This window comes from Amblyraja radiata, chromosome 1, assembly GCF_010909765.2.
Source record: "Amblyraja radiata isolate CabotCenter1 chromosome 1, sAmbRad1.1.pri, whole genome shotgun sequence".
NCBI lineage: Eukaryota > Metazoa > Chordata > Chondrichthyes > Rajiformes > Rajidae > Amblyraja > Amblyraja radiata.
In genome coordinates, this window is record NC_045956.1 from 188,322,525 (window position 1) to 188,349,761 (window position 27,237).

Here is a 27,237-nt window from a genome sequence, read left to right on the forward strand (position 1 = left end):
TGAAAGTTGATCCATACTAGAAAATTAGGATTACCACTGCTCAGCTGTGCTTGAAATTTGTGCCTTTAGCACCAGGTGGCCTTTCCTTCAGGTGACAGAGGTTGTGAAGTACACAAGAGGCAGTTGTCATTGACGCCTGCCTTCACTGAGAGTAAAGGGCCTGTCCCACGAGCATGCGACTGCATGCGGCAAGCGCGACCTAACGTGGTCGCTTGAGCCGTACGGCCTCGCGGGGCCAGTCCCACTTCGATCGCCGGCTCCGAAAAACTGACCGTGTTCAAACATTCCGCACGGCAACGGCCTGCCGGCCCGCAGCTGCCTCGGCGCCGTACGCACCGCCTCCACGCCGTACGTCACGTGCGAACTTCCCGCGGACTTCGCTCGAACTTCATGTCACTCACTCGACCTCCACGCGGCCCCCGCTTCTGGTTTGGAAGCACTTGCCGCATGCAGTCGCATGCTGGTGGGACAGGCACTTTAGTGCTTGGCATATAGGAGGGTATCTGCATTGGTCAGGATTTATTGTGGATCAGAAGGCATTGTTATGTGGTGGGTGCAGATTGGTGAAACTTTTTCTATCTTTCAGGTGCTTATTAGAAACATAGAAACGTAGCAGGTGCAGTAGTAGGCCATTTGGCCCTTGTGAAGTCCATTCTCTCATACACTTTGATGAAGACATTGTCTGGTTTGAAGCTTGATTTCTGCAAGGGCACACACACAAACACTGTCTGAGCTACTTGAAAGCTTGAGGTTGGATTGCCTTTGGTTCTGGAGTGCAGATGAGGTGAGTTGAACAATATTCTGCTTGTCCTGCTCAAACCTCTTCAACAGTGGGTTCCTTTTGTTTTGGTTATCACTAACAGAAACAATGGAAGCACCTCAGAGAGAGTGAGAGAACAGGTTATTCTCCACATTTCTCGCTCTGCCCAAACATTTTAAATATTCTTAGAAGTTAACTCAGACTAGTCAGATGGTCAGATGTATTCTATACTGCCTACACCTCATAATTCATAAGGTCAAACAGCATGAAAAATGGCTCTTTGTCCCAACTATATCCATGCCTCCAAATGGTTCAATCTACATACCTGTCTAAGTATTTTTAAACGTTATCATTGTACCAACCATTACCACTTCCTCTGGCAGCTCATACCATGTGTGTGTCACCCTCTGTGTGAAAAGGTTGCCTCTTAGGTCCGTTTTAAATCTTTCCCCTCTCACCTTAAACCTATATCCTCCAGTTTGGCTGTTCTCCTTATCTATGCCCCTCCTAAATGTGTATCTATACTATTACTAAAACTTTCATCTTGACCACTTCTGGTTTGATTTTTTTTTTAAATTGCGCAAAAACCTTTATCGATATGATTTTTACACCACCTTACTCACCGTTCTCCTCCAACCCACCAAGTTTTGTTCCGATCGGTGAAATTATACAAAAGTTATAAAGGTTAAAATAAATCGTGTGATCAGCAGATTGGTCTTCTCGCCTGTCGGTCACCATGAAGGTAATGCCCCTTCCGACACCCGCTGGAGAATAAAATCCCGGAGGTGGGGCTGAGTCCACAAGAATGGAGTCGGGAAAGTCGCTGTGTGGAGTCAGGTAAGCCGCTGTGTGGAGTCGGGTAAGTGATTGTGTGGAGTCGGGAGGGGCACACACCACAACCCCGTTTACCCCTCCCCTGTTCCTCCCCCCTTCCCCCACCCCCCATACCACCTATCCCCCTCCCCCACACCCCCCCCCCCTACCCCACACCACCCCCTCCCACATCATCCTCTCTCCAACACCACATCCCCCTCCCCCACACCACCTCCTCCCACATCATCCTCTCTCCAACACCACCCCATCCCCCACACCACACCCTCCCCCCCCCCCCCTCCCCCCCACCACCCCACCTCCCCCACCCCCCCTCCCCCACACCCCCTCCCCCCCACCCCCCTCCCCACACCACCCCCTCCCCCCCCCCCCCCCCCTCCCCCCCCCACCTCCCCCCCCACCCCCCCCTCCCCCCACCCACCCCCCCCTCCCCCCACCCCCCCTCCCCCCACCACCCACCCCCCTCCCCCACACCACCCCCACCCCCCTCCCCACCACCCCCCCCCCCACACCACCACCCCCTCCCCCACACCACCCCCTCCCCACACCGACCCCTCCCCACACCCCACCCCCTTCCCCCACACCACCCCTCACCCCACACCACACCCCCTCCCCACACCGCCCTCCCTCCCCCACCACCACACCCCCCCCCCACACCACCCCCTCCCCCACCCCACCCCCTCCCCCACACCACACCCCCTCCCCCACACCGCCCCCTCCCCCACACCACACCCCCTCCCCCACAACATCCCCTCCCCCACAACATCCCCTCCCCCATAACATCCCCTCCCCCACACCACCCCGTCCCCCACACCAAGTGCCTGGATTGCGCTACCAGGGTGGTGGAAACAGACACAATAGTGACATTTATGTGCCTTTTTGAAAGGGAATGGAGAAATATGGATCACGTGCAAGCAGAGGAGATTGGTTTAACCTGGCATCATGTTCTGACACAGACATTGTGGGTCGAAGGGCCTGTATCTATGCTGTACTGTTCAATATTCCATATTCCATGTTCCATGGTCAAACCCTACGATTTATTGTATAAGGCCTGTACTGGTGTTTCCTACTAAAATGCAACATCTTGCATTTAGCCGAATCAAACCGTATCTGCCATTCATTGTCCTGATGACCCAGTTGATCAACATCCCATTTTAATCATAGATAACATTCCTCATTGCCACCGATTTCAAGGACCTTGTTGCCCTGATCTCTCCTTTTTTCATGCTTATAAGCCTCCCATTTACCAGACGTCCCTTTACTTGCAAACGGCCCCCCCCCCCCCCCCCCCCAATCAACTGATGAAATGTTCTATCCAGTACAATCAAAATTGGCTTGCCCCAATTTAGGACTTCAACATTTGGGCCAGTCCTATTCTTTTCCATAAAGATTTAAAAATAAATAGAATTATGGTCACTGGAAATAAAAACTCCTCCAGTAACGCATCAATCATCCACCCTGTCTTTTTTCCAAGAAGAAGCTTACTCTTTCTTTAGTAGCAGCATATTGACTGAGAACATTTTCCTGAACACATTTAACAAATTCCACCCCACCCAAGCCCTCAGTGCTGTGGCAGTCACAGTCGATATTTACAGAGTTAAAACAGTGAGTGACCATTGAAGCTGATCTTGGTTCCCCTCATTGCTGTTATGTATTGCGAAAAGGGGAAGTACAACGGGATCGTGGGGGGGTCCTTGTACATCAGTCTATGAAAGTAAGCATGCAGGTACAGCAGGCAGTGAAGAAAGCGAATGGCATGTTGGCCTTTATAACAATAGGAGTCGAGTATAGGAGCAAAGAGGTCCTGCTGTTGTACAGAGCCCATGTGAGACCACACCTGGAGTATTGTGTGCAGTTTTGGTACCCTAATTTGAGGAAGGACATTCTTGTTATTGAGGGAGTGCAGCGTAGGTTTACAAGGTTAATTCCCGGGATGGCAGGACTGTCATATGCTGAGAGAATGGAGCAACTGGGCTTGGACACTCTGGAGTTTAGAAGGATGAGAGGGCATCTCATTAAAACATAAGTTTGTTAAGGGCTTGGACACGCTAGAGGCAGGAAACATGTTCCCGATGTTGTGGGAGTCCAGAACCAGGGGCCACAGTTTAAGAATAAGGTGTAAGCCATTTAGAACGGAGACGAGGAAACACATTTACTCACAGAGAGTGGTGAGTCTGTGGAATTCTTTGCCTCAGATGGTGGTGGAGGCAGGTTCTCTGGATGCTTTCAAGAGAGAGCTAGATAGGGCTCTTAAAAATAGCGAAGTCAGGGGATATGGGGAGAAGGCAGGAACGGTGTACTGATTGGGAATGATCAGCCATGATCACATTGAATGCTGGCTCGAAGGGCTGAATGGCCTACTCCTGCACCTATTGTCTATTGTATCGGCACCTTGCAGGTCATCTGATGCTGTGGGCTGCAGCAGTCAGCACAGAGCAAGTGGTTGCAGGGGAAAGTACCTGGGGAGAGAGTGGTTTGGGGGGGAAGGGAGGAAATGACCAGGGAGTTACGGAGGGAACGGTCTCTGCAGAAAGCAAAAAGGTGTGGAAATGGGAGGATTTGCTTAGTAGTGGGATCCCGTTAGAGGTGGAGAAAATGTTGGAGGATTTTATTTGGAAGAAGGATCCCAACCCAAATCAACACCTATCCATGTTCCCCATAGATGCTGCCTGACCCGCTGAGTTACTCCAGTACTTTGCATCTATTTTTGTAAGCCAGCATCTGCAGTTCCTTATGTATAGAGTCATGGTGTACAGATACCGGCTCTCCAGTCAAACTTGACCATGGCAACCAAGATGCTCCATATAAGCCAGTTCCATATGCCTGCCTTTGGCCCATATCCCACATAACCTTTCCTATCCAGAAGCCTTTTAAGTGTTACAGTACCTCCTCTGGCAGATTGTTCCACACATCTACCACTCTCTGTGTGAATCTGACCCTCGGGTTGCCATTTAATCTTGCCTCCCTCATCTTAAACCTACGTCCTCTAGCTCTTGTTTTCCCTATTCTGGGTAAAAGACTACTGTAGTGGCCTGGTCAAGGTCAGGAAAAGGCCAGACGCCAGGCGGGTTCAAACAGTAGTCTTTTAATCCCAACAGCGAGAGTACACCACACACATACCTCGAGAGCACTAAACCCAGGGTCGTCTGGAAACCCTGTGGCAGACCAACGCCCCTGTCCCTCAATCGGCGAGGGGGATGATCCAGGGAGTGGCCTACCCCCCAGTGACCGCCACAAGACCTCCCCCCCCCCAAGTACCCGAGGCACGAAACGGACAGGAGGGCGTACACGACGGCCAGCCCGGGTGCACACAATGCCCGGCCCCGGAACAGGCGACTGATCAACAGGTGCGGGGGACGGAGTAGCCAGAGAAGGAGGTACCCTAGACAGAGGCCGCCCTCGTTTACGGGGCCGCGCTACCAGCACCGGCTGATCAATATTAATACGTGCTGGCTTCAGCCGCGCAACTGAAACAGTCTCATGCCGATCCCCCATGTCCAGGACGAAAGTCGACGAGCCATGTTCCAGGACACGGTAGGGATCTTCGTACGGCCGCTGGAGAGGTGTCCGATGCACATTCCTGCGCAGGAAGACCGACTGGCAGTCCTCCAGAGCAGAGGGAACGTGCGGACGGAAGGACCCAGGACGAGACGTGGGCACCGGCGCCAGCTTGCCCACCGTCTGCCGAAGACGTTGCAGAGCGTCCGAAGGCTGCTCCACCTGGCCACGTGCCGGCGGGATGAACTCGGCGGAGGAGGAGGCCAAGTCCTCTTTCGGTGCAGTACGGATCCCCAGCGAAACCCACGGCAGAGCGTCCACCCAGTCCGGATCATTGAGCCGTGCCTTCAGGGCATCCTTAAGCTGTCGGTAAAACAGCTCCACCAGGCCGTTCGCCTGCGGGTGGTATGCCGTCGTGTGGTGCAGACGAACACCCAGGAGGCGTGCCATGGCCGACCACAGCTCTGACGTGAACTGAGGCCCCCGGTTGGAAGTTATGTCCAGTGGAACACCGAACCGGGCGATCCAGTGCGCCACCAAGGCTCGAGCACAAGTGGTCGTTGCAGAATTTGGTAGCGGAATGGCTTCAGGCCACTGCGTGAAGCGGTCCACGACGGTGAATAGATAGGTCATGCCCTGGGACGACGGCAGCAGCCCCACGATGTCCATGTGAATGTGGTCGAAACGCTGCCGAGGAATGGTGAACTCCTGCAACGGCGCGAGCACGTGTCGTTGCACCTTGGCGGTCTGGCACGGTATGCAGGTGCGTGCCTAATGTTCAACCTCCTACCGCAGCCCGTGCCACATGAAGCGGGATGCTAGCAGGGCCGTTGTCCCTCTGATGGAGGGATGCGCAAGTCCATGGAGCACGTCAAACACCCTGCGCCGCCAGGCGATGGGGACGATGGGTCGCGGAACTCCAGAGGAGACATCGCACAGCAGCGTTGCACCCCCAGGACCACAGACAACGTCCTCCAACTGCAGGCCCGAAACTGCCGTACGATAGGCGGCCATCTCCTCGTCGACAAGCTGAGCGGCTGCCAGGGCGGAATAATTGATCCCCTCACCGACTTGGAGAACCGCGTGGACTGCAGGTCTCGATAAGGCATCGGCCACCCTCTTAAATTTGCCCTCAACGAACCGGATGGAGGTGGTGTATTCGGACACATACGCCAACTGCCTCTGCTGCCGGGCAGACCACTGGTCTGAAACCTTGGCGAAAGCGAAGGTTAGCAGCATGTGGTCCGTAAATGCAATAAATGGCCTCCCCTCCAGGAAGTAGCGGAAATGACGTACGGTGAGATACAGGGCAAGGAGCTCACGGTCGAAGGCGCTGTAACGACGTTGAGCACCACTGAGGTGCCTGCTGAAGAAGGCAAGTGGCTGCCAGCATCCATCAACGAGCTGCTCCAACACTGCCCCAACCGTAACCTCAGGAGCGTCCGCGGTCGGGGCGTCCTCTCGTGGGTGGACGAGCATCGTAGCCTCAGCCAGTGCCTGCTTAGCCCTCTCGAATGCCGCTGTTGTTTCCACGGACCAATCAACCTCCCTGCGATGACCAGCAATCAGGTGGAAAAGCGGCCGCATGACTGCGGCCGCTGACGGCAGGAAGCGGTGATAGAAGGTGACCATCCCCACAAATTCCTGTAGGCCCCTAACTGGTCGGACGGGGGAACCTGCGGACAGCGTCCACCCTGGTCGGCAGAGGCACCACCCCTTGTGGAGTCACGCGGTGGCCGAAGAAGTCGATAGCCGTCACCCCGAAATGGCACTTAGACGCGTTGATGGCCAAACCGAAGTCGCTGAGGCGCTGACACAGCTGACGGAGGTGGATGCAGTGCTCCTGCCGCGAGCGACTGGCCACGAGTATGTCGTCCAAGTACACAAAGACGAAATCCGGGCCGCGGCACACGCAGTCCATAAGCCCCTGAAAGGCCTGCGCAGCGTTCTTTAACCCAAACGGCCTCCATACAAATTCGAATAGACCAAATGGTGTAATAATGGCCGTCTTCAGGATATCGTCGGGGCGAACCGGAATTTGATTGTACCCCCGCACGAGGTCCACCTTGGAGAATACGGATGCTCCGGCCAGATGGGCATTGAAGTCCTGAATGTGCGGGACCGGATACCTGTCGGCGACAGTCGCATCATTCAGGCGACGGTAATCCCCACATGGGCGCCAGCCCCCGTTCTTCTTAGGGACCATGTGAAGCGGTGACACCCATGGGCTATCGGAGGGACGCACGATGCCCATCGCCTCCATCTGGCGGAACTCCTCCCGAGCTAGACGGAGCTTGTCTGGCGACGCTCCCGGGCGTGCACAGGCGGGCCAGTAGTGGGGATATGGTGCTCCACCCAGTGCTTGGGGGTGGAGGAGCGGAAGTGGGGTTCAAGAATGTCGGGAAAATCTGCCAGGATGCGCACGAAAGTCGCATGCACGGATGACAGGGGGCCATCAGGGCGTGCTACGGGATCACCAGTACGGAGGAAGACCGGCTCCAGCGTGACAGAGTGCATCAGGCGCCGCCGCTTGACATCCACGAGCAGTGAATGGGCTCGAAGGAAGTCGGCGCCCAACAAGCAGCTGGGAAACGTCGGCAATGACGAACCTCCACGAAAAGGAGCTGCGTCCAAAGTTGAGGGGGATGGTGCGAAACCCGTAGGTGCGAATAGCACTCCCGTTCATCGCGGTGAGGAGGGGGCCTCGTTTGCCCGCACAGATGTCGGTGATGGAGGGAGGCAGAACACTCACTTCCGCACCAGTGTCGACGAGGAATCGACCTCCAGTGCGGCGATCCCAAGCGAAGACGCGATGAATTGTGCTGGCCGCCGAAGGAATCACTGACGACCGGCCCCTTCGTTTCCCGGGAATAAACAGGGTGGGCGACATAGCCTGGCTGCAGCTCCCCAGCGACGATGGCAATAGCACCAACCCCCTTTGTTGGCGTCTGGTGGAACTGCAGGCTGGCTGTGCTGGAAGGACGTGCCTGCAGTGGAATGCGCAATGGCGGCCGGATTTTGCAGCGGGGGCTGACTGGGAGCAGTGGAAACACGGTCGATAGCGGTCCCGACCTGCTCTGAGCCTCCAAACGCCGCAGGAAGGACGGTCAGCGCTTCCAGGTTCTGATGGTGGGAATTCCACAGCTCGTCGGCTTGTTCACCCAGCGCCCGCATGTCGGTAAATGGTTCCCTGGCGAGCTGCATGCGAATGTCAGGGGGTTGCTGCTGCAGGTAGGCGTATTTAAATTGAAAGCAAGGTTCATGGTCCCCCATTAGGGTGAGCATGTCTTCCAGGAGGGCAGACTGCCGGCGGTCGCCCAGGCCGTCCTTTCTGAAAATCCGAGCTGCCCGCTCGGTGTCACCTAGGCCAAACCTGATAAGAAATTCCTTAAGGCCAGTATATTTATTTGCTACCGGGGGTGCCCTGAGAAAAGGCTTAACTCGCCTCGCAGTCACTTGGTCAAGCCTACCCCCCAGGGACCGCCACAGTACATTCATCCTATCTATTGCCCTGATGTCTACAAGCAAAGGGTGGCAGTAGAGAAAGAGTTATACAGTAGATTTATATTTCAGGCAGTTTCATGTTCTGAAAAAAGGGTCTCAAACGGGAAACGGGAACATCGCCAATCAACGGACTGTTCCAGCTGCTACGGTCAGGCAAACGGCTCCGTTGCCATGCTGTGAGAACGGAGAGGTTCAGAAGGTGTTTCTTCCAAGAGGCCATTCGGACTGTAAACACCTATCACCAGGGACTAACTTTACTGAACGTTTTTCCTTCCGCCCACAATATTTAATATACAATACAATACAATCAGTTTTATTCGTCACATATATGTAAAATGTAATTAATATGTAAAAGAATATGTGTCAAGTCAAGTCAAGTTTATTTGTCACATACACATACGAGATGCGCAGTGAAATGAAAGTGGCAATGCTCGCGGACTTTTGTGCAAAAAGACAAATAACCAAACAACCAAACAAACTATAAACACAATCATAAACACACATATTCTTTTACATAATAAATAATGGAAGGAAAAACGTTCAGTAGAGTTAGTCCCTGGTGAGATAGGCGTTTACAGACCGAATGGCCTCTGGGAAGAAACTCCTTCTCAACCTCTCCGTTCTCACCGCATGGCAACGGAGGCGTTTGCCTGACCGTAGCAGCTGGAACAGTCCGTTGCAGGGGTGGAAGGGGTCTCTCATGATATTGTTGGCTCTGGAGTTGCACCTCCTGATGTATAGTTCCTGCAGGGGGGCAAGTGAAGTTCCCATAGTGCGTTCGGCCGAACGCACTACTCTCTGCAGAGCCTTCTTGTCCTAGGCAGAACAATTCCCAAACCAGATGGTAATATTCCCGGACAAGATGCTTTCCACCGCCACTGCGTAGAAGAACTGGAGGATCCTCGGAGACACTCTGAATTTCCCCAATTGCCTGAGGTGGTAAAGGCGCTGCCTTGCCTTACTCACGAGTGCTGAGGTGTGTGATGCCCATGTCATATCCTCGGAGATGTGGACTCCCAGATATTTAAAACAGTTCACCCTGTCCACAGGATCCCCATTTATCCTCAATGGAGTGTACGTCCTCGGATGATGTACCCTCCTAAAGTCCATGATCAGCTCCTTCGTTTTTTTGATGTTCAAGAGGAGGCTGTTATCCTGACACCACAGTGCTAGATCAGCCACCTACTCCCGGTAGGCCTTCTCGTCGTTGTCTGAGATCAGGCCCACCACCACAGTGTCATCAGCAAACTTAATTATTGAGTTGGAGCTGAACCTAGCCACACAGTCATGTGTGTACAGGGAGTACAATAGGGGGCTGAGGATGCAACCCTGGGGCGATCCTGTGCTCAGGGTGAGGGACTTTGATGTATTCCCTCCCATCTTGACTACCTGGGGCCTGGTGGTGAGAAAATGCAGGACCCAGGCACACAGGGAGGTGTTGAGCCCCAATTCCATTAGCTTCCCGGCCAGTCTGGTGGGGACTATCATGTTGAAAACTGAACTGTAGTCTATGAACAGCATCCTCACATAGCCCCCCTTCTGGCTGTCCAGATGGGACAGAGCGGTATGCAAGACCTGGGAGACCGCATCGTCCGTGGATCTGTTCGGACGGTATGCGAACTGCAACGGGTCCATGTTCCGAGGGAGGAAGGCGCAGATGTGTTTCTTCGCCAGCCTCTCAAAGCATTTAATGACTACCGAGGTAAGGGCCACCGGACGGTAGTCATTCAGACAGGCTGGGGAGGCATTTTTTGGTACCAGTACAATGATGGATTTTTTGAAGCAGGCAGGGACCACGGACTTGTCCAGGGAGAGGTTGAATAATGTAGTGAGCACTGGAGCTAGCTGCGTAGCACAGGACTTGAGTACTCGCCCCGAGATGCCATCGGGGCCTGCAGATTTTCTTGTGTTCACCCGTGTCAGAGCTCTCCTCACGTCGTGCTCGGACAGCGAGAATGTGTGCACATTCCTCCCTTCAGCTTCGGCAGCCAGCCCGCTGGCGGTGTTGTCGATAGTCGGCAGACCTGGGGTGGTGTTGCCCCTCTCGAAACGAGCATAAAAGGAGTTCAGGTCATCAGCTAGGGAGGTGCCGGCACTTGCGGATGAGGAAGGGGTGCTCCGGTAGTTGGTTACAGTCCGTAGCCCCTGCCACAGGCTTCTGGTGTCCTGCTGCTCCATCTGTAACTCCATCTTGTCTCTGTACCTCCTCTTTGCGTCCTTCACCGCCCGCAGTCGGTAGGACTCTGCCTTGTAGACGTCCATGTTTCCTGATGCCAGGCCCGAGTTGTAGGCAGCGGTGCGAGCATTCAAGGCCACACGAACAGAACTGTCTACCCAGGGTTTTTGGTTCGGAAAGGTGCTTACCCTTGCCGTGGGGACTATGTTGTCGGTTACTGTTGCGATGAAGTCCGTGACTGCTTCTGCGAACTCACTGACGTCACTGGAACTTGCTTCGAACATATTCCAGTCGACATCGCTCAGTGCATCTTGCAGCATGGCCTCTGACTGGTCGGACCACCGCTTTACGTCCCTCGTCTCTACCGCTTCCCGAACTATCCTCTGTTTATACTCCGGCAACAGGAAAATGGCAGCGTGGTCAGATTTTCCTAGGGGAGGGAGTGAAACGGCCTTGTAGCCTTTCCTGAACGGTGTGTAGCAGTGGTCCAAAGTTCTCTCCCCCCTGGTGGCACACGTGATATGTTGGTAGAAGTTTGGCATGACCTTGAGATTTGATTTATTAAAATCTCCAGCCACCACCATAGCCGCATCCGGGTATTTGTTTTGATGTCGACATAGCACATCGTGTAGGGCCGATAGTGCCGTGTCGGTGTCCGCATGCGGGGGTATGTAGGCGGCTGTGACGATCACTGAGCCGAACTCCCGGGGAAGGTAGAATGGGCGGAATGAGATCGACAGGTGCTCCAGGTCCGGTGAGCAGGAACGGGAAAGCATCTTGATATTTCCAGGGTTGCACCAGTTGTTATTGGTCATGAAGCAGACTCCTCCACCCTTGGATTTCCCAGATGCTTCTGTTCTGTCAGCACGGTGGACAGTAATGGACTCGGTTGGGCAGATTACCTGATCCGGAATCAGCGAGGTCAGCCATGTTTCAGTCAGGCAGAGGATGTTGCAGTCCCTTATGTCCCGCTGGAATCTGACCCTCGCCCTGAGGTCATCCAGCTTGTTTTCCAGGGACTGGACATTCGCCAGAAGAATGCTGGGCAGAGGGGGACAAAAGGCTTGGGCCTTCAGCCTATTCCGAATCCCCCCCCCCCCCCCCCCCTGCTTCCCTCAATGTTTATGATTGTGTTTATAGTTTGTTTGGTTGTTTGTTTCTTTGTCTTTTTGCACAAAGTCCGCGAGCATTGCCTCTTTTCATTTCACTGCACATCTCGTATGTGTATGTCACGAATAAACTTGACTTGACTTGACCAGAGATGTTGCCTGACCCGCTGAGTTCCACCAGCAATTTGAATTTTATAAGTATTATATTTCCTGACTATGGTGATCGGATTGGAATTGGATGATTAGTTAATGTCATGACCCATAACAGCATTGATGAACAGAGTGATCTTGGGGTCTAAGTCCATAACTCCCTGAAAGTGGCAACGCAAGTAGTGGAGTATAAAGGCATACAGTGTGCTTGGCTTCATCGGTCTGCCTACCATTCCCATGCTGACCTTTCTGGCCTGGGCCTTCTCCATTGCTTGGGTGAGGGCACATGAAAATTAGAGAAACAGCACCTCACGTGTTGCTTGGGTAGCTTACACCCCAGTGGTTTGAACATTGAATTCTCTAACTTTAAATAATTTCTATTTACACTTCCCCCTCTCCCTCCCACCTTCCTTGTCATTTTACCAGGTCCTCATCTCTCTACATTCTTTTTCAGTTCACACCTTCCCTCTACATTATTTTTCAGTTCACACCTTCCCAAACCAACAATAGACCTTCCGGCAGACGCTCCAGTCGCGGGCGCTCCAGTCGATGTCATTTGTGGCTGGTCCTAATTGATCCTGGTCTTTTCTCACCTCCAGTACTTCACACCCCCCTCCCCCACCCCCACCTTTCAGTTTGAATAAAGACCCCGACCCGAAAAGCCACCCATCCTTTTTCTTTGGAGAAGCCGCCTGACCCACGGTGTTACTCCAGCACTCTGCTTCTCTCTTTGGTATAAACCAGCATCTGCAGTCCATGTTGTCTGACCCACGGTGTTACTCCAGCACTTTGTGTCTATCTTTGGTATAAACCAGCATCTGCAGTCCATGTTGCGAGTGGGGGGGGGGGGTGGTGGAGTGGGAGCAGGAGCGGAGCTTCGGGATACCGAGGAGACACATGCAACACCCTCTAGGATAGAAGAGGTGAACCCCCGTTCCCTAAAGCCGAAGACATCTCGGATGATGCTCTACAAATTGGAGGAACAGCACCTCATATTTTGCTAGGACAACTTACAACCTAATAGTATGAACATTGATTTCTCTAACTTAAAGTAAACTTGCATCCCCTCTCTCTCCGTCTCCACCCTAACCCTCTTGCTAATATCACCATTTGTATTCCTTCGTTATCACCGCGTCCCCAGTCCATCAGGGGCTCCACATTTCCGGAGTCATCGATGCAGGCTCTGCTCGATTCTGCACCTTCCCATACCTCTAGTTTCCCCTTTCCCGACTCTCAGTTGGATGAAGGGTCTCGACCCGAAATGCCACCTATTCCATTTCACCAGAGATGCTGCCTGACCTGCTGAGTTACTCCAGCATTTTGTGTCTATCTTCGGTTTAAACCAGCATATGCTCGCATCCTTCCTGATGGACTCGGCTCCAGCTTGGTTTTTTTGGATTATGTTGATGTCATTTAGACATAAACTTTGCTCTGATGGCCGGTTTTCTTGGGCAGCAGTACAGCCTGGATGTTGGGCAAAACCCCACCCTGGGCAATGGTGACCCCACCCAACAGCTTGTTGAGCTCCTCATCGTTGCGGATGGCGAGTTGCAGGTGGCGGGGGATGATCCTGGTCTTCTTGTTGTCGCGGGCTGCGTTTCCCGCCAGTTCTAAAATCTCCGCTGTCAGGTACTCGAGCACCGCCGCTAAATAAACCGGAGCGCCAGCACCAATGCGCTCAGCATAGTGACCTTTTCGTAACAATCGATGGATTCGTCCAACAGGGAATTGCAAACCAGCTCGGGAAGAACGGGTCTTTGTTTTGGCGCGAACTTTCCCACCAGTTTTACCTCTTCCTGACATCTTCGCTCTACTCCACAGAAGGCCGTCACGGTGAGACACACCGACCTCACGCCGGTGTTCTTCTCTGACCACTGCCTCCTTCAGGCTTCCTGTCACCTACAGGAGGACCGGAAGGCAGGCAGAGGGACGTGGAAGTTAAATGTGAAGCTGTTGACCCCGGAGAACGTGGAGGAGCTAAAGAGGGACTACGCACGTTGGAGAACGGTGAGGCCCCTCTTTGACTCCCCGACACTCTGGTGGGAAGCAACCAAGGAGAACATTAAGAGGTTCTTCATAGCCAAAGGGGTTCAGAGAGCAAGACAGAGTCAGAGGGAATTGTGCCAACTCCAGACAGAATTGCAACAACTGCTCCTTCTGCAGTCGAGGGGGGTGGATGTGAGGGTGGAACTTAGAGAGGTGAAGGACCGGCAAGCTCGGCTCTTTACCTCTGAATCCTCCAAGATCATCTTCCGATCCAGGGTCCGCCATGTGGAGCAGGATGAGACGTGCTCACGTTTCTTCTTCCATAAGGTTCACAGGGGGAGCTCTGTGATCAACAGCCTTAGGGAGGAGGACGGCTCGGTAGCATCCTCGCAGACAGACATGATGAGGGTCTGCAAATCCTTTTACTCGGCATTGTATGACCAATAGGCCACAGACAGCACCGCCTCCCAGAACTTCCTGTCCTCTATCACGGAGGTCTTGGAGGACAGCAAGCAGGAGAGTCTGGACCAACCACTGACCCTAGAGGAGCTGACTGGCTCCATCCGCTCCTTTGACTCGAGTAAAACTCCCGGAAGCGATGGCTTACCGGCCGAGTTGTATTCGGCTCTGTGGGACTGGGTGGGCCCGGACCTGCTGGAAGTGTACAACGACATGCTTCTAGCCGGCAGCATGTCAGACTCCATGAGGAAGGGCAGCATCACCCTAATCTACAAGCAGAAGGGGGAGATGAAAGATATAAAGAATTGGAGACCCATAACATTGTTGAATGTAGACTACAAGATCCTGTCTAAGGCCATCGCCAACCGGGTCAAGTCTGCTCTGGGACGGGTGATCCACCCGGACCAAACCTGTGCTGTACCTGGCAGGAAAATCTCAGACAGCCTAGCGCTGCTGAGAGATACCATCGCCTACGTGCAGGACAGACGGGTGGATGCCTGCCTAGTCAGCTTGGACCAGGAGAAGGCCTTCGACAGGATATCGCACACGTACATGAGGGACGTGCTCTCCAAAATGGGTTTTGGGGAGGGAATCCGAAATTGGATCAAACTGCTCTACACCAACATCCGTAGTGCAGTCCAAATCAATGGGTGGGAATCAGACAGTTTCCCTGTAAGGTCTGGAGTCAGGCAGGGTTGCCCTCTCTCTCCTGTCTTGTTTGTCTGCTGTATTGAACCTTTTGCCGAGTCCATCAGGAAGGATGCGAGCATAAGAGGAGTGACATTGCCAGGCAGTGGGGGCATTCAGGTCAAGACCTCCCTGTACATGGACGATGTCGCCAGTCTTCTGCTCGGATCCAAGGTCGGTCCGCAGATTGATCAGCATCTGTGACCAGTTTGAGTCGGCCACGGGAGCCAGGGTGAACCGCAGGAAGAGCGAGGCCATGCTCTTTGGCAACTGGCCCGACCGATCTTCCATCCCCTTCACCATCAAGCCTGACTTCTTGAAGGTGCTGGGGATCTGGTTCGGGGGGGCTGAGTCGAGTAACAAAAATTGGCTGGAGCGGATAGCCAAGGTGGGGAGGAAGCTGGAGCTGTGGAAGCAACGCTCCCTCTCCATAACCGGGAAAAATTTGGTCATCAGGTGTGAGGTGCTCTCGGGTCTGCTGTACTTGGCACAAGTGTGGCCTGTCCCTCCCTCCTACGCCACGGGGATCACCCGGGCCGTCTTCCAGTTCATCTGGGGGTCGAGGATGGACCGGGTACGACGGGTCACCATGTACAAGTCGGCAGACAACGGGGGTAAAAGCGTGCCCAACGTCGCCCTCATCCTGATGGCCACCTTTGTGTGTGGCTGCATCAGGCGGAGTGTAGAGCCAAGGCACGTGGGCACTAAGTGCCACTACCTGCTGAGGTTCTACCTGTCCCCGGTGTTGCGAAGGATGGGCCTGGCGCAGATGCCACGCAATGTACCAGTCAGCTGGACATTGCCGCCCCATCTGACGTCTGTTGACAGGTTCTTCCGGACCAACACCTTTGACCACAAGTCCATCGGGCAGTGGTCAGCACGGAATGTCCTGCAGGCACTGCAGGGAAAGGACTCGATGGATCCGGTGGCGTGGTTCCCAGAGCAGACTGCCCAGCTTGTCTGGCAAAATGCCTCATCGCCAGAACTGACCAACAAGCACCAAGACCTGGCTTGGCTGGCGGTGAGGGGAGCCCTCTCAGTTAGATCCTTCCTGCACCGTCGGAACCTCACTACCAGCGCACGCTGCCCCCGGGACGGTTGCTATGGAGAGGAGACGGTTGCCCACCTCTTTGCAGAGTGTGGATTTGCAAAACGAGTCTGGAGAGGTATGAAAGGGTCCCTGGAACGATTTATCCCGAACAGCTCCGTCACAGAGGACTCTGTGATTTACGGACTGTTCCCAGGGACACATTCAGAGACTGACACCGAGTGCTGCTGGAGGGTCATCAACTCGGTGAAAGACGCTCTTTGGTCTGCCCGAGCGTTGCTCACCACCCAGCAGAGCGAGATGTCCGTCAGGGAATGTTGCCGACTGGCCCACTGCAGACTGCAGGAGTACGTGCTAAGGGACTCGCTGAAGCTTGGTGCAGCCAACGCCAAGGCTCGGTGGGGGAGGGCCACAGTCTAGGGTCCTTCCGCTGCTGGACATGGGGGGCACAGTATGGTGGAGATGCCCCTCAAATTAAATTAAATTAAGGGAAGGTATCCCACACCAGAGGGCCACATGAGTGGCACGGGTGGGGGACATTTTTTGTGGAACTTGAAATGACAGATGGAAATTTTCGCACTGTGTACACATTGTATATATTTATTACTTGAACAGGGGCCACAGAGTGGCACTGGTGGGGGACTGTTTGGTGAAATTTGACAAATGTAAAAAAATTGTGCTGGAAAAAGTTTGTATAGTCTCCGAAAATGTCGGATGAATTTTGTTTGAATGGTTCAGAAATTGTATATATTTACCAATTGAATAAAGTATATTTTGAAATTAAAAAAAAAACAAAAAAACCCAAGGTGGTTCTCCCAGGACGAGGCTATCCCATTGCACTTCGGGTGTGCTGACGCCTGCGATGTGCCCAAATGCGGGATACTCGACTGCAAAATTTGTGGTAGTGGGGGACTGCGTTCGCGCTCTCCCCTGATTTACAAATGAAAAATAGAGTTACTGTGCACCAAAGATACTAGAGGAGCAAGATAGACCACTCCTACGAAATCCAATAAAGTAAAGTAAAGTAAAGTAGCCTTTATTGTCATTCAGACCTTGCGGTCTGAACGAAATTTTGTTGCCTTGCAGTCCTACATATAGTAAAAAATGGTAAAAACACACACAAAAAACACAAATTAACATCCACCACAGTGAGTTGAATACTCCTCACTGTGATGGAAGGCAACAGTCTTAAGTTTTTGTCTCTATCCTTCTCATTCTCCCTCTGCGCCAAGGCGATCCAGGCTTCCGATGTTGTGACCCCGCCGGGCGATGGTAAGGAATGTCAGTCCCGCGGCTGAATCCAAGCTCCGCGAACGGGCCAGTTCAGCTCCGCGGCCCGGGGTGGTCGAAGCTGCCGAAGCTGCGGCCCTCCAGTCCAGAGGACACAGCTGTTGTCGCGGGAGCTCCGCAGAACAGGTCACCAACCTGCGAGCACCCGACGATGTCGTCCACCGGACCCGCGGCCGGTCCTCCGAAGTCGGATCGCTGCTGCCGCTGCCGCTGCCCGCTCCGAGTTCTGGTGGCTGCTGCCGCAGCCGCTGCCTGCGCCGAGTTCGGGTCGCCACTGCCACTGCCCGCTCCGGGGTCGGGTCGCCACTGCCGCAGCTCCGAGGCCGCCAGCTCCACTATTAGGTCTCGGCGCAGGCGGACACGGAGACGGGGGATACGACAAGAGAAGTCGCATCCCCCGAAATAAGAGACCAAAACCATGTTTACTCCCCCCCACCCACACACATACACAATAAACCAAAAATGAACTCAAACAGGACAAAAGAACAACACAAAAAAGAAAAGAAAAAAAGACGGACTGCAGGCGAGCCGCAGCTGCTAAGGCAGCGCCGCCATCTTCTAGCTAACAAGCTTGAAGCAGATGGACTGATGTGTGGCACGTAATGGTACTCCTGCCACTTCTCGGCTTCTCGGCCTTTTGGCTAAGATCAAGTGTAGTATCTGTTCTTATCAGTGGTAAAAGAGTGTTAAAAGAGAGCGTCTGTTCTTGTTAGAACAGGGAAAGGGGCTATCTGTTCTTGTTAGAACAGTCCTGGCCGTCCATTAAGGACAAGAGCTGCAGATTGCGATTTAAAAAAATCGTAGCAATGGCAGCTGCAATGGGAGCTAGAGGACAGGGTATCCGCAATACTCGCAGGATTAGTGTCAAGGATCTCAGCGAGGGGATGCCCTTCAGTCGAGATACTTTTGTAAAGAAGGTCTTGCTGGAGACCTGCAAGTTCGAGCCCAGGGATATCTACTGCCTCCAGGACTTCCCGGGTAACGGTTACTTCGACGTTACATTTGTGCTTCCGACAGGATGGCAAAAGCTGATAAAGGATTTCCAGGAGAAGGGGAATGAAGCTCCGCTGTCGTTGCTGAAGGTGCAGCCACTCTTCACCCTCCCAAACCAAAAAGAAAGGACGATCACGGTGCATATGTTCAACCCACATGTGCCCGTAGTGGATGTCCTCACCTTCCTTGCTCGCTACGTCGACGGAGCAGGGAACAGCGTGGACGTGAAGGATCTGCATGGGATTTGGACGAGCAAGCGGCAGGTCAAGGTAAAGCTGAGGGTGGACAAGGAAGGAGCTCTCCTCCACCCTCCCTCGGTGTTCGCAATTGGAGGAAACCGAGGCTATTTAAGTTATGTGGGGCAGCCCAGAGTATGCAGAAGATGTAACAAGCCTGGGCATGTGGTGGCCCAATGCAATGCAGTGGTCTGCAAAAACTGCAAAATGGAGGGCCACGAGACAAAAGACTGTCAGGCCAGCAAGAACTGCAACCTGTGCGGGGAGGGAGGCCACATTTACAGGGCCTGCCCAAAAAGAGCCTGTACATACGCACAGGCAACAAGAGGGGCGGCTTCCAGCACCCCCAGGGTAGGTGAGACACCCACTACCACTGCCAAGTCCCCAGCAGAAAGGGGAAACAGGGATGAGGACAGCCCAATCACCTCAACCACTTCGAGCCCCCAAGTGCCAGGAGAACTCCAGCACCAAGCCCAGGAGGGAGAGTCGATGGAGGAAGGGGGAGAGCAGATTTGGACGATGGTGAAGTATAAAAAACACCAGAAGGGTCAGCACACGGAGCAGAGGCCAGAAGGGGATGGCAAGCCCCAAAAACCCCCCAAAAAACGGTCTATCTCCCTGACAGTAGGCAGCAACCTTTCCTCGTCGGAGGATGAGGCGAACGGGAAACCCCACAAGAAGAAAACCGGGGAGGAAAGGAGAAGCTCCAGGCCGATTGTACACCTGCACCAGGAGACCGAGAGCAGAGCAGCGGTCGAGGGGCTCCAGCCCCAGGACATCGGGAGCAGAACAGCGGTCGAGGGGCTCCAGCCCCAGGACATCGGGAGCAGAGCAGCGATCGAGGGGCTCTGGCCCCAGGACATCGGGAGCAGTGCAGCGGTCGAGGGGCTCCAGCCCCAGGGCATCGGGAGCAGAGCAGCGGTCGAGGGGCTCCAGCCCCAGGGTATCGGGAGCAGTGCAGCGGTCGAGGGGCTCCAGCCCCAGGGCATCGGGAGCAGTACAGCGGTTGAGGGGCTCCAGCCCCAGTGCATCGGGAGCAGTGCAGTGGCATTGGGCCCCAGGGCATCGACAGCAGTGCAGTGGCAGTTGGGCCCCAGCTCAGGGCAACCGGGAGCATTGTAGCGGCCGATGGGCCCCAGCTCCGGGCAACCGGGAGCATCGTAGCGGCCGATGGGCCCCAGCTCCGGGCAACCGGGAGTATCGTAGTGGCCGATGGGCCCCAGCTCCGGGCAACCGGGAGCAGTGCAGCGGCCAATGGGCCTCAGCTCCGAGTTTCCGGGAGCAGTAAGCCTGTCACCGTGCCCCAGCCACGAGAGACGGGGGAAGCGGCGCACCCAGAAGGGGGTAAAATGAGCAGCCCCCCCCCCAAACGACACCTCGGGTTACGACACGGGAAACCCAACCCGTTGAGGAGGCCGGGTACCTGAGCCCAGGAAAGGTGAGGCAATTCACCGAAGCGGTGGGCATGAGGGAACAGGAAAATGGCCAGTGACTCTAAAGGACAATGGAGCTCAAACTGGCATCTTTAAACGTGTGCAGTGTGAAGAGCACTGCGCGATGTGTAAATGCCTTACAGTACCTGGCCAAGGTCAAGGCAGATGTGACTTTTCTACAGGAGTGCGGGTTGCCACATATCCGCTGCTATCGGAGGTGGTCGCGATAGTGGCCCCACGGACTGTCGGTGTGGTCGGGGGGAAATGATTGTCGTGCTTCCGACCTGGTGATCTTGCTGCGGGGAGGGAACTTCGCCATCACTGAGGTCAGGGAGGTGGTTGCGGGGCGTCTCCTCGTGGTGGATATTATGTACCGTGGTTCTCCGCTCCGGCTGATTAATGTGTATGCCCCACCCGTGCGGAGTGAGCGGCAGGCCGTTCTCCAGCAGCTCCCAGTGCTGTTGGCCACATCCCGGCAGCTCGTTCTGGCCGGTGACTTCAACTGCATCATTGATGCGGCTGGACGATCCGGCAGTGCCGACAACAGACTGGACAGCACGTCCAAGTTCCTGATGGAAACGGTAAAAGACGCAAAGCTGCACGACGCCTTCAGGGTTGCCCTCTCTCTCCTGTCTTGTTTGTCTGCTGTATTGAACCTTTTGCCGAGTCCATCAGGAAGGATGCGAGCATAAGAGGAGTGACATTGCCAGGCAGTGGGGGCATTCAGGTCAAGACCTCCCTGTACATGGACGATGTCGCCATCTTCTGCTCGGATCCAAGGTCGGTCCGCAGATTGATTAGCATCTGTGACCAGTTTGAGTCGGCCACGGGAGCCAGGGTGAACCGCAGGAAGAGATAGGCCATGCTCTTTGGCAACTGGCCACACCGATCTTCCATCCCCTTCACCATCAAGCCTGACTTCTTGAAGGTGCTGGGGATCTGGTTCGGGGGGGCTGAGTCGAGTAACAAAAATTGGCTGGAGCGGATAGCCAAGGTGGGGAGGAAGCTGGAGCTGTGGAGGCAACGCTCCCTCTCCATAACCGGGAAAAATTTGGTCATCAGGTGTGAGGTGCTCTCGGGTCTGCTGTACTTGGCACAAGTGTGGCCTGTCCCTCCCTCCTACGCCACGGGGATCACCCGGGCCGTCTTCCAGTTCATCTGGGGGTCGAGGATGGACCGGGTGCGACGGGCCACAATGTACAAGTCGGTAGACAACGGGGGTAAAAGCATGCCCAACGTCGCCCTCACCCTGCTGGCCACCTTTGTGTGTGGCTGCATCAGGCGGAGTGTAGAGCCAAGGCACGTGGGCACTAAGTGTCACTACCTGCTGAGGTTCTACCTGTCCCCGGTGTTGCGAAGGATGGGCCTGGCGCAGATGCCACGCAATGTACCAGTCAGCTGGACATTGCCGCCCCATCTGTCGTCTGTTGAAAGGTTCTTCCGGACCAACACCTTTGACCACAAGTCCATCGGGCAGTGGTCAGCACGAAATGTCCTGCAGGCACTGCAGGGAAAGGACTCGATGGATCCGGTGGCGTGGTTCCCAGAGCAGACTGCCCAGCTTGTCTGGCAAAATGCCTCATCGCCAGAACTGACCAACAAGCACCAAGACCTGGCTTGGCTGGCGGTGAGGGGAGCCCTCTCAGTTAGATCCTTCCTGCACCGTCGGAACCTCACTACCAGCGCACGCTGCCCCTGGGACGGTTGCTATGGAGAGGAGACGGTTGCCCACCTCTTTGCAGAGTGTGGATTTGCAAAACGAGTCTCGAGAGGTATGAAAGGGTCCCTGGAACGATTTATCCCGAACAGCTCCGTCACAGAGGACTCTGTGATTTACGGACTGTTCCCAGGGACACATTCAGAGACTGACATCGAGTGCTGCTGGAGGGTCATCAACTCGGTGAAAGATGCTCTTTGGTCTGCCCGAGCGTTGCTCACCACCCAGCAGAGCGAGATGTCCGTCAGGGAATGTTGCCGACTGGCCCACTGCAGACTGCAGGAGTACGTGCTAAGGGACTCGCTGAAGCTTGGTGCAGCCAACGCCAAGGCTCGGTGGGGGAGGGCTACAGTCTAGTGTCCTTCCGCTGCTGGACATGGGGGGCACGGTATGGTGGAGACGCCCCTCAAATTAAATTAAGGGAAGGTATCCCACGCCAGGGGGCCACATGAGTGGCACGGGTGGGGGACATTTTTTGTGGAACTTGAAATGTCAGATGGAAATTTTCGCACTGTGTACACATTGTATATATTTATTACTTGGACAGGGGCCACAGAGTGGCACTGGTGGGGGACTGTTTGGTGAAATTTGACAAATGTAAAAAAATTGTATAGTCTCCGAAAATCTCGGATGAATTTTGTTTGAATGGTTCAGGAATTGTATATATTAACCAATTGAATAAAGTATATTTTGAAATTTAAAAAAAAAAAAAAAAAAAAAAAGGTTCTCCCAGGACGAGGCTATCCCATTGCACTTCGGGTGTGCTGACGCCTGCGATGTCCCCAAATGCGGGATACTCGACTGCAAAATTTGTGGTAGTGGGGGACTGCATTCGCGCTCTCCCCTGATTTACAAATGAAAAATAGAGTTACTGTGCACCAAAGGTACTAGAGGAGCAAGATAGGCCACTCCTACGAAATCCAATGGACTGACGTGTGGCACGTAATGGTACTTCCGCCACTTTAGGAATAAGACTCCGTTATGCCCAAAGATCTTAGACCAGAGCAAGATAGGCCACTTCTGCGAAATACAATTGGCTGACGTGTAGTATGCTACGGAGGGGATCCTGGGCATTTTTCCCCGCCCATTTTAGTAACCGGAGCCTACCTGACCCGACCCGACTCGCAGTGTAATCAATGTTGCAGGGCAACAGTTTGTGTGTGTGATATAGGGTTAGATTCATAATTCTGTCAGTTCATACTTCTTGTCAAGAATAAAATTTGACTCTGGTAATTGTCTTTTTTAATGTTTTTTAAATCATTTCTTTTTAAATGGCTCACAAGCAGTGTTTGAGTTGATTTTGTAGTAACCAGAACCGACCCGACCCGACTCGCAGGGTAATTGACATTGCGGGGGAAGTTTTTGTGTGTGATATAGGGTTAGATTCATAACTCTGTTAGTTCATAATTCTGTTAATTCTTGTTAAAGAATAAAATGTTTATAAACACACATACATGAATGTGATATAAATGTATATAATCATATAACACACAAAATTATGTTTCTTCTGATCCAATGATGAACTTTATTTCAGACTAGACAATGGACATTAAATAAGAAACATTGTAAACCTCCCGGCAACTTCACACACACTAGGCCTTATCCCACCCCTAAACACTTCCCCCCCCCCCCCCCCCGGCACTCCTTCGCCTGCCCCCACATTACAATGTCTCCCCCCCTCCTATGCCCCTCTCCCCGCTGCCCCGGACCGCGCACCCCCTCTCCCCGGGCCGTGCACCCCCTCTCCCCGGGCCGCACACTTCCTCTCCCCGGGCTGCGCACCCCCTCTCCCTGCTGTCCCGGGCCGCGCACTCACTTCTCCCCGCTGCCCCGGGCCGCTCACTCCCTCTCCCCGCGCCGCTCACTCCCTCTCCCCACTTCCCCGGGCCGCGCACTCCCTCTCCCCGCTGCCCCGGGCCCCACACTCCCTCTCACCGCTGCGGAAACAAAGATCCGATCTTTGGCCGGAAGCAAGATGGCGGAACAAGATGGCGGGGACTGGTCGCTAAAATGGGTCCTATAATCACCCATGAATCCGCCCATGAGCGTACTACACGTTTGCGCGAGAGTAACCCATCTTGCTCTGCTCTAAGATCTTTGGTTATGCCTCTCGCAGTTTAATCCACGTCAGTCCATTGGATTTTGCAGGAATTTATCTTGGTCTATCTTAGACCATTATGATCTTTGTTTATAATAAATAAGGTGCTTTAAAAAAAAAAGGAAAACTGCTTATAAAATGATCGACAATGCGCAATGAAAGGTCTCTGGACCATATGTATTCTATGATCTTTGGTTTAATCAGTGTTGTGGGGGAACGGTGTGTGTGTGTGCTTCTGTGTGTGAGTGGCAAGATAGAGATAATAGATTTCAAAGATCCTCATGGATCAGAAGCAACTTTGATTTAAAGCAACTCATGATGTACATGAGCCGTTCTCATGATGTACATAAGCCATAAAGGCAAATATATTTGCCTATATTTATATATTATAACCCCGTAGATATCTATATTACTAAAAGTCTGATCTTGACCGCTTTTGGCCCACTGTGCTGCGATTCCGAGAAAACGCCACCACCTACGGCCGTCATTTTTGGCCACCTCACTCAGAGCCACCCTCCGCCTTCCGGGACCGGAGGATTTTTCTCATCGATGAAAAATCAGAGAGATATTAATGTTCCCATTCTCTCTGCTGCTACCGCTGGCGGCAGGGGGGAGGGACCATAAAACCCGGAAGTGCAATCCCTCACTCAGTCTCTGCCAGACCCAGGAAGCGAGAGGGTCACGGCTCTCTGAGCTGCAAATAACACTGAACGCATGTCTACTCCACGGTGAGTCCCCTCGATGCGGCTGTAAGGTGGCTTCCGCCCAATTGTTTGCCTCGCCTTTTTAACAAGTTTGTGTTCACAAAATGAATTTTGATTGTCGGGTGGTGGCTGCCCAATTGTTTGCCTCGCCTTTTAAAAAAGTTTGTTTTCACAAAATGAATTTTCGTTGGCGGGTGGCTGCTGCCCAATTGTTTGCCTCGCCTATTTAACAAGTTTGTGTTCACAAAATGAATTTTGATTGTCAGGTGGCTGCAGCCCAATTGTTTGCCTCGCCTTGGCTTTTAAAATCGTTGCAACAGTTGGCAATTGTTTGCCTCGCCTTTTTAACAAGTTTGTGTTCACAAAATGAATTTTGGTTGTCGGGTGGCTGCTGCCCAATTGTTTGCCTTGCCTTTTAAAAAAATTTTTGTTCACAAAATGAATGTTGGTTGTTGGGTGGCTGCTGCCCAATTGCTTGCCTCGCCTTTTAAAAAAGTTTGTGTTCACAAAATGAATATTGGTTGTTGGATGGCTGCTGCCCAATTGTTTGCCTCGCCTTTTTAAAAAGTTTGTGTTCACAAAATGAATTTTGGTTGTCGTTTGGCTGTAACCAATTTGATATTACCTTCAAGTATCCGACGGGATGGCAAACGTTGATGGAAGACTTCCGAGAGAACGGGAATGAAGCTCCGCTGTCATTGCTGAAATAATAATTCCGCTCTTCACCCTCCCCAACCAGAAGGAAAGGATGATCACGGTGCACGTGTTCATCCCACATGTGCCCGTAGTGGATGTCCTCACCTTCCTTGCTCGCTACGTCGAAGGAACAGGGAGCTGGGTGGACGTGAAGGACTTGCATGGGATTTGGACGAGCAAGCGGCAAGTGAAGGTAAAGCTTCTCGGCCTTTTGGCTAAGATCAAGTGTAGTATCTGTTCTTATCAGGACGAGCGTCAGGGGTAAAAGAGAACATCTGTTCTTATTAGAACAGTGAAAGGGGCTATCTGTTCTTGTTAGAACAGTCCTGGCGGTCGATTAAGGACAAGAGCTCAGATTGCGGTGAAGAATCGTAGCAATGGCAGCTGCAATTGGAGGGGGAGGACAGGGTATCCGCAATACCCTGAGGATTAGTGTAAAGGACCTCAGCAAGGGGGTTCCCTTCTCACGAGACCTGTTCTGCCGCTCGGCCCAGGACCATGGCAAAGATCAAGGCACGAGATCTGCGAGGCAAAAAGAAGGAGGAGCTCCTCAAGCAGTTGGATGATCTCAAGGTGGAACTGTACCAGCTCCGTGTTGCCAAGGTAACAGGAGGAGCTGCGTCAAAGCTTTCCAAGATCCGTGTCGTGCGCAAGTCCATTGCCAGAGTCCTTACCGTCATTAATCAGACACAGAAGGAGAACTTGAGAAAATTCTACAAAGGCAAGAAGTACAAGCCGTTGGATCTGCGGACCAAGAGGACCCGAGCCATGCGCCAGCGACTAAATAAGAACGAGGAGAGTTTGAAGACAAAGAAACTGCAGAGGAAAGAGCGTCTGTACCCCATGCGCAAATACGCTGTGAAAGCTTAAATGTTCACACACAGATCTCATTAAATTTAAGAAAAGGAAAAAAAAAAAAAAAGGTTCTCCCAGGACAAGTCGAGGGAGGTGGATGTGAGGGAGGAACTTAGAGAGGTGAAGGACCGGCACGTTCGGCTCTTTACCTCTGAATCTACAGCCTTAGGGAGGAGGACGGCTCGGTAGCATCCTCGCAGACAGACATGCTGAGGATCTGCAAATCCTTTTACACGGAATTGTATGACAGAAAGGCCACAGACAGCACCGCCTCCCAGAACTTCCTGTCCTCTATCACGGAGGTCTTGGAGGACAGCAAGCAGGAGAGTCTGGACCAACCACTGACCCTAGAGGAGCTGAATGGCTCCATCCGCTCCTTTGACTCGAGTAAAACTCCCGGAAGCGATGGCTTACCGGCCGAGTTGTATTCGGCTATGTGGGACTGGGTGGACCCGGACCTGCTGGAAGTGTACAACGACATGCTTCTAGCCGGCAGCATGTCAGACTCCATGAGGAAGGGCAGCATCACCCTAATCTACAAGCAGAAGGGGGAGATGAATGATATAAAGAATTGGAGACCCATAACATTGTTGAATGTAGATTACAACATCCTGTCTAAGGCCATCGCCAACCGGGTCAAGTCTGCTCTGGGACGGGTGATCCAAACCTGTGCTGTACCTGGCAGGAAAATCTCAGACAGCCTAGCACTGCTGAGAGATACCATCGCCTACGTGCAGGACAGACGGGTGAATGCCTGCCTAGTCAGCCTGGACCAGGAGAAGGCCTTCGACAGGATATCGCACACGTACATGAGGGACGTGCTCTCCAAAATGGGTTTTGGGGAGGGAATCCGAAATTGTATCAAACTGCTCTACATCAATATCCGTAGTGCAGTCCAAATCAATGGGTGGGAATCAGACACTTTCCCTGTAAGGTCTGGAGTCAGGCAGGATTGCCCTCTCTCTCCTGTCTTGTTTGTCTGCTGTATTGAACCTTTTGCCGAGTCC

General features: G+C 53.3%; 2 protein-coding genes and 4 pseudogenes across 2 annotated transcripts; 5 read left to right on the forward strand and 1 right to left on the reverse strand.

The window, feature by feature from the left end:
- Positions 1–13,441: 13,441 nt before the first annotated feature.
- Positions 13,442–13,831, reverse strand: LOC116988403 (histone H2A-like). Its single transcript, XM_033045106.1, has one exon. The coding sequence runs from the start codon at positions 13,829–13,831 to the stop codon at positions 13,442–13,444; it is 390 nt and encodes a 129-aa protein (XP_032900997.1).
- A 3,174-nt stretch (positions 13,832–17,005) lies between these two features.
- On the forward strand, positions 17,006–17,141 carry LOC116983729 (annotated as a pseudogene).
- Positions 17,142–18,119: 978 nt separating this feature from the next.
- LOC116983388 lies at positions 18,120–18,263 on the forward strand (annotated as a pseudogene).
- Positions 18,264–22,540: 4,277 nt separating this feature from the next.
- LOC116983786 lies at positions 22,541–22,724 on the forward strand (annotated as a pseudogene).
- A 2,846-nt stretch (positions 22,725–25,570) lies between these two features.
- Positions 25,571–25,686, forward strand: LOC116983342 (annotated as a pseudogene).
- A 159-nt stretch (positions 25,687–25,845) lies between these two features.
- Positions 25,846–26,281, forward strand: LOC116982712 (60S ribosomal protein L35-like). The gene has a single exon (XM_033036097.1). The coding sequence runs from the start codon at positions 25,874–25,876 to the stop codon at positions 26,243–26,245; it is 372 nt and encodes a 123-aa protein (XP_032891988.1). The 5' UTR covers positions 25,846–25,873; the 3' UTR covers positions 26,246–26,281.
- Positions 26,282–27,237: the final 956 nt, after the last annotated feature.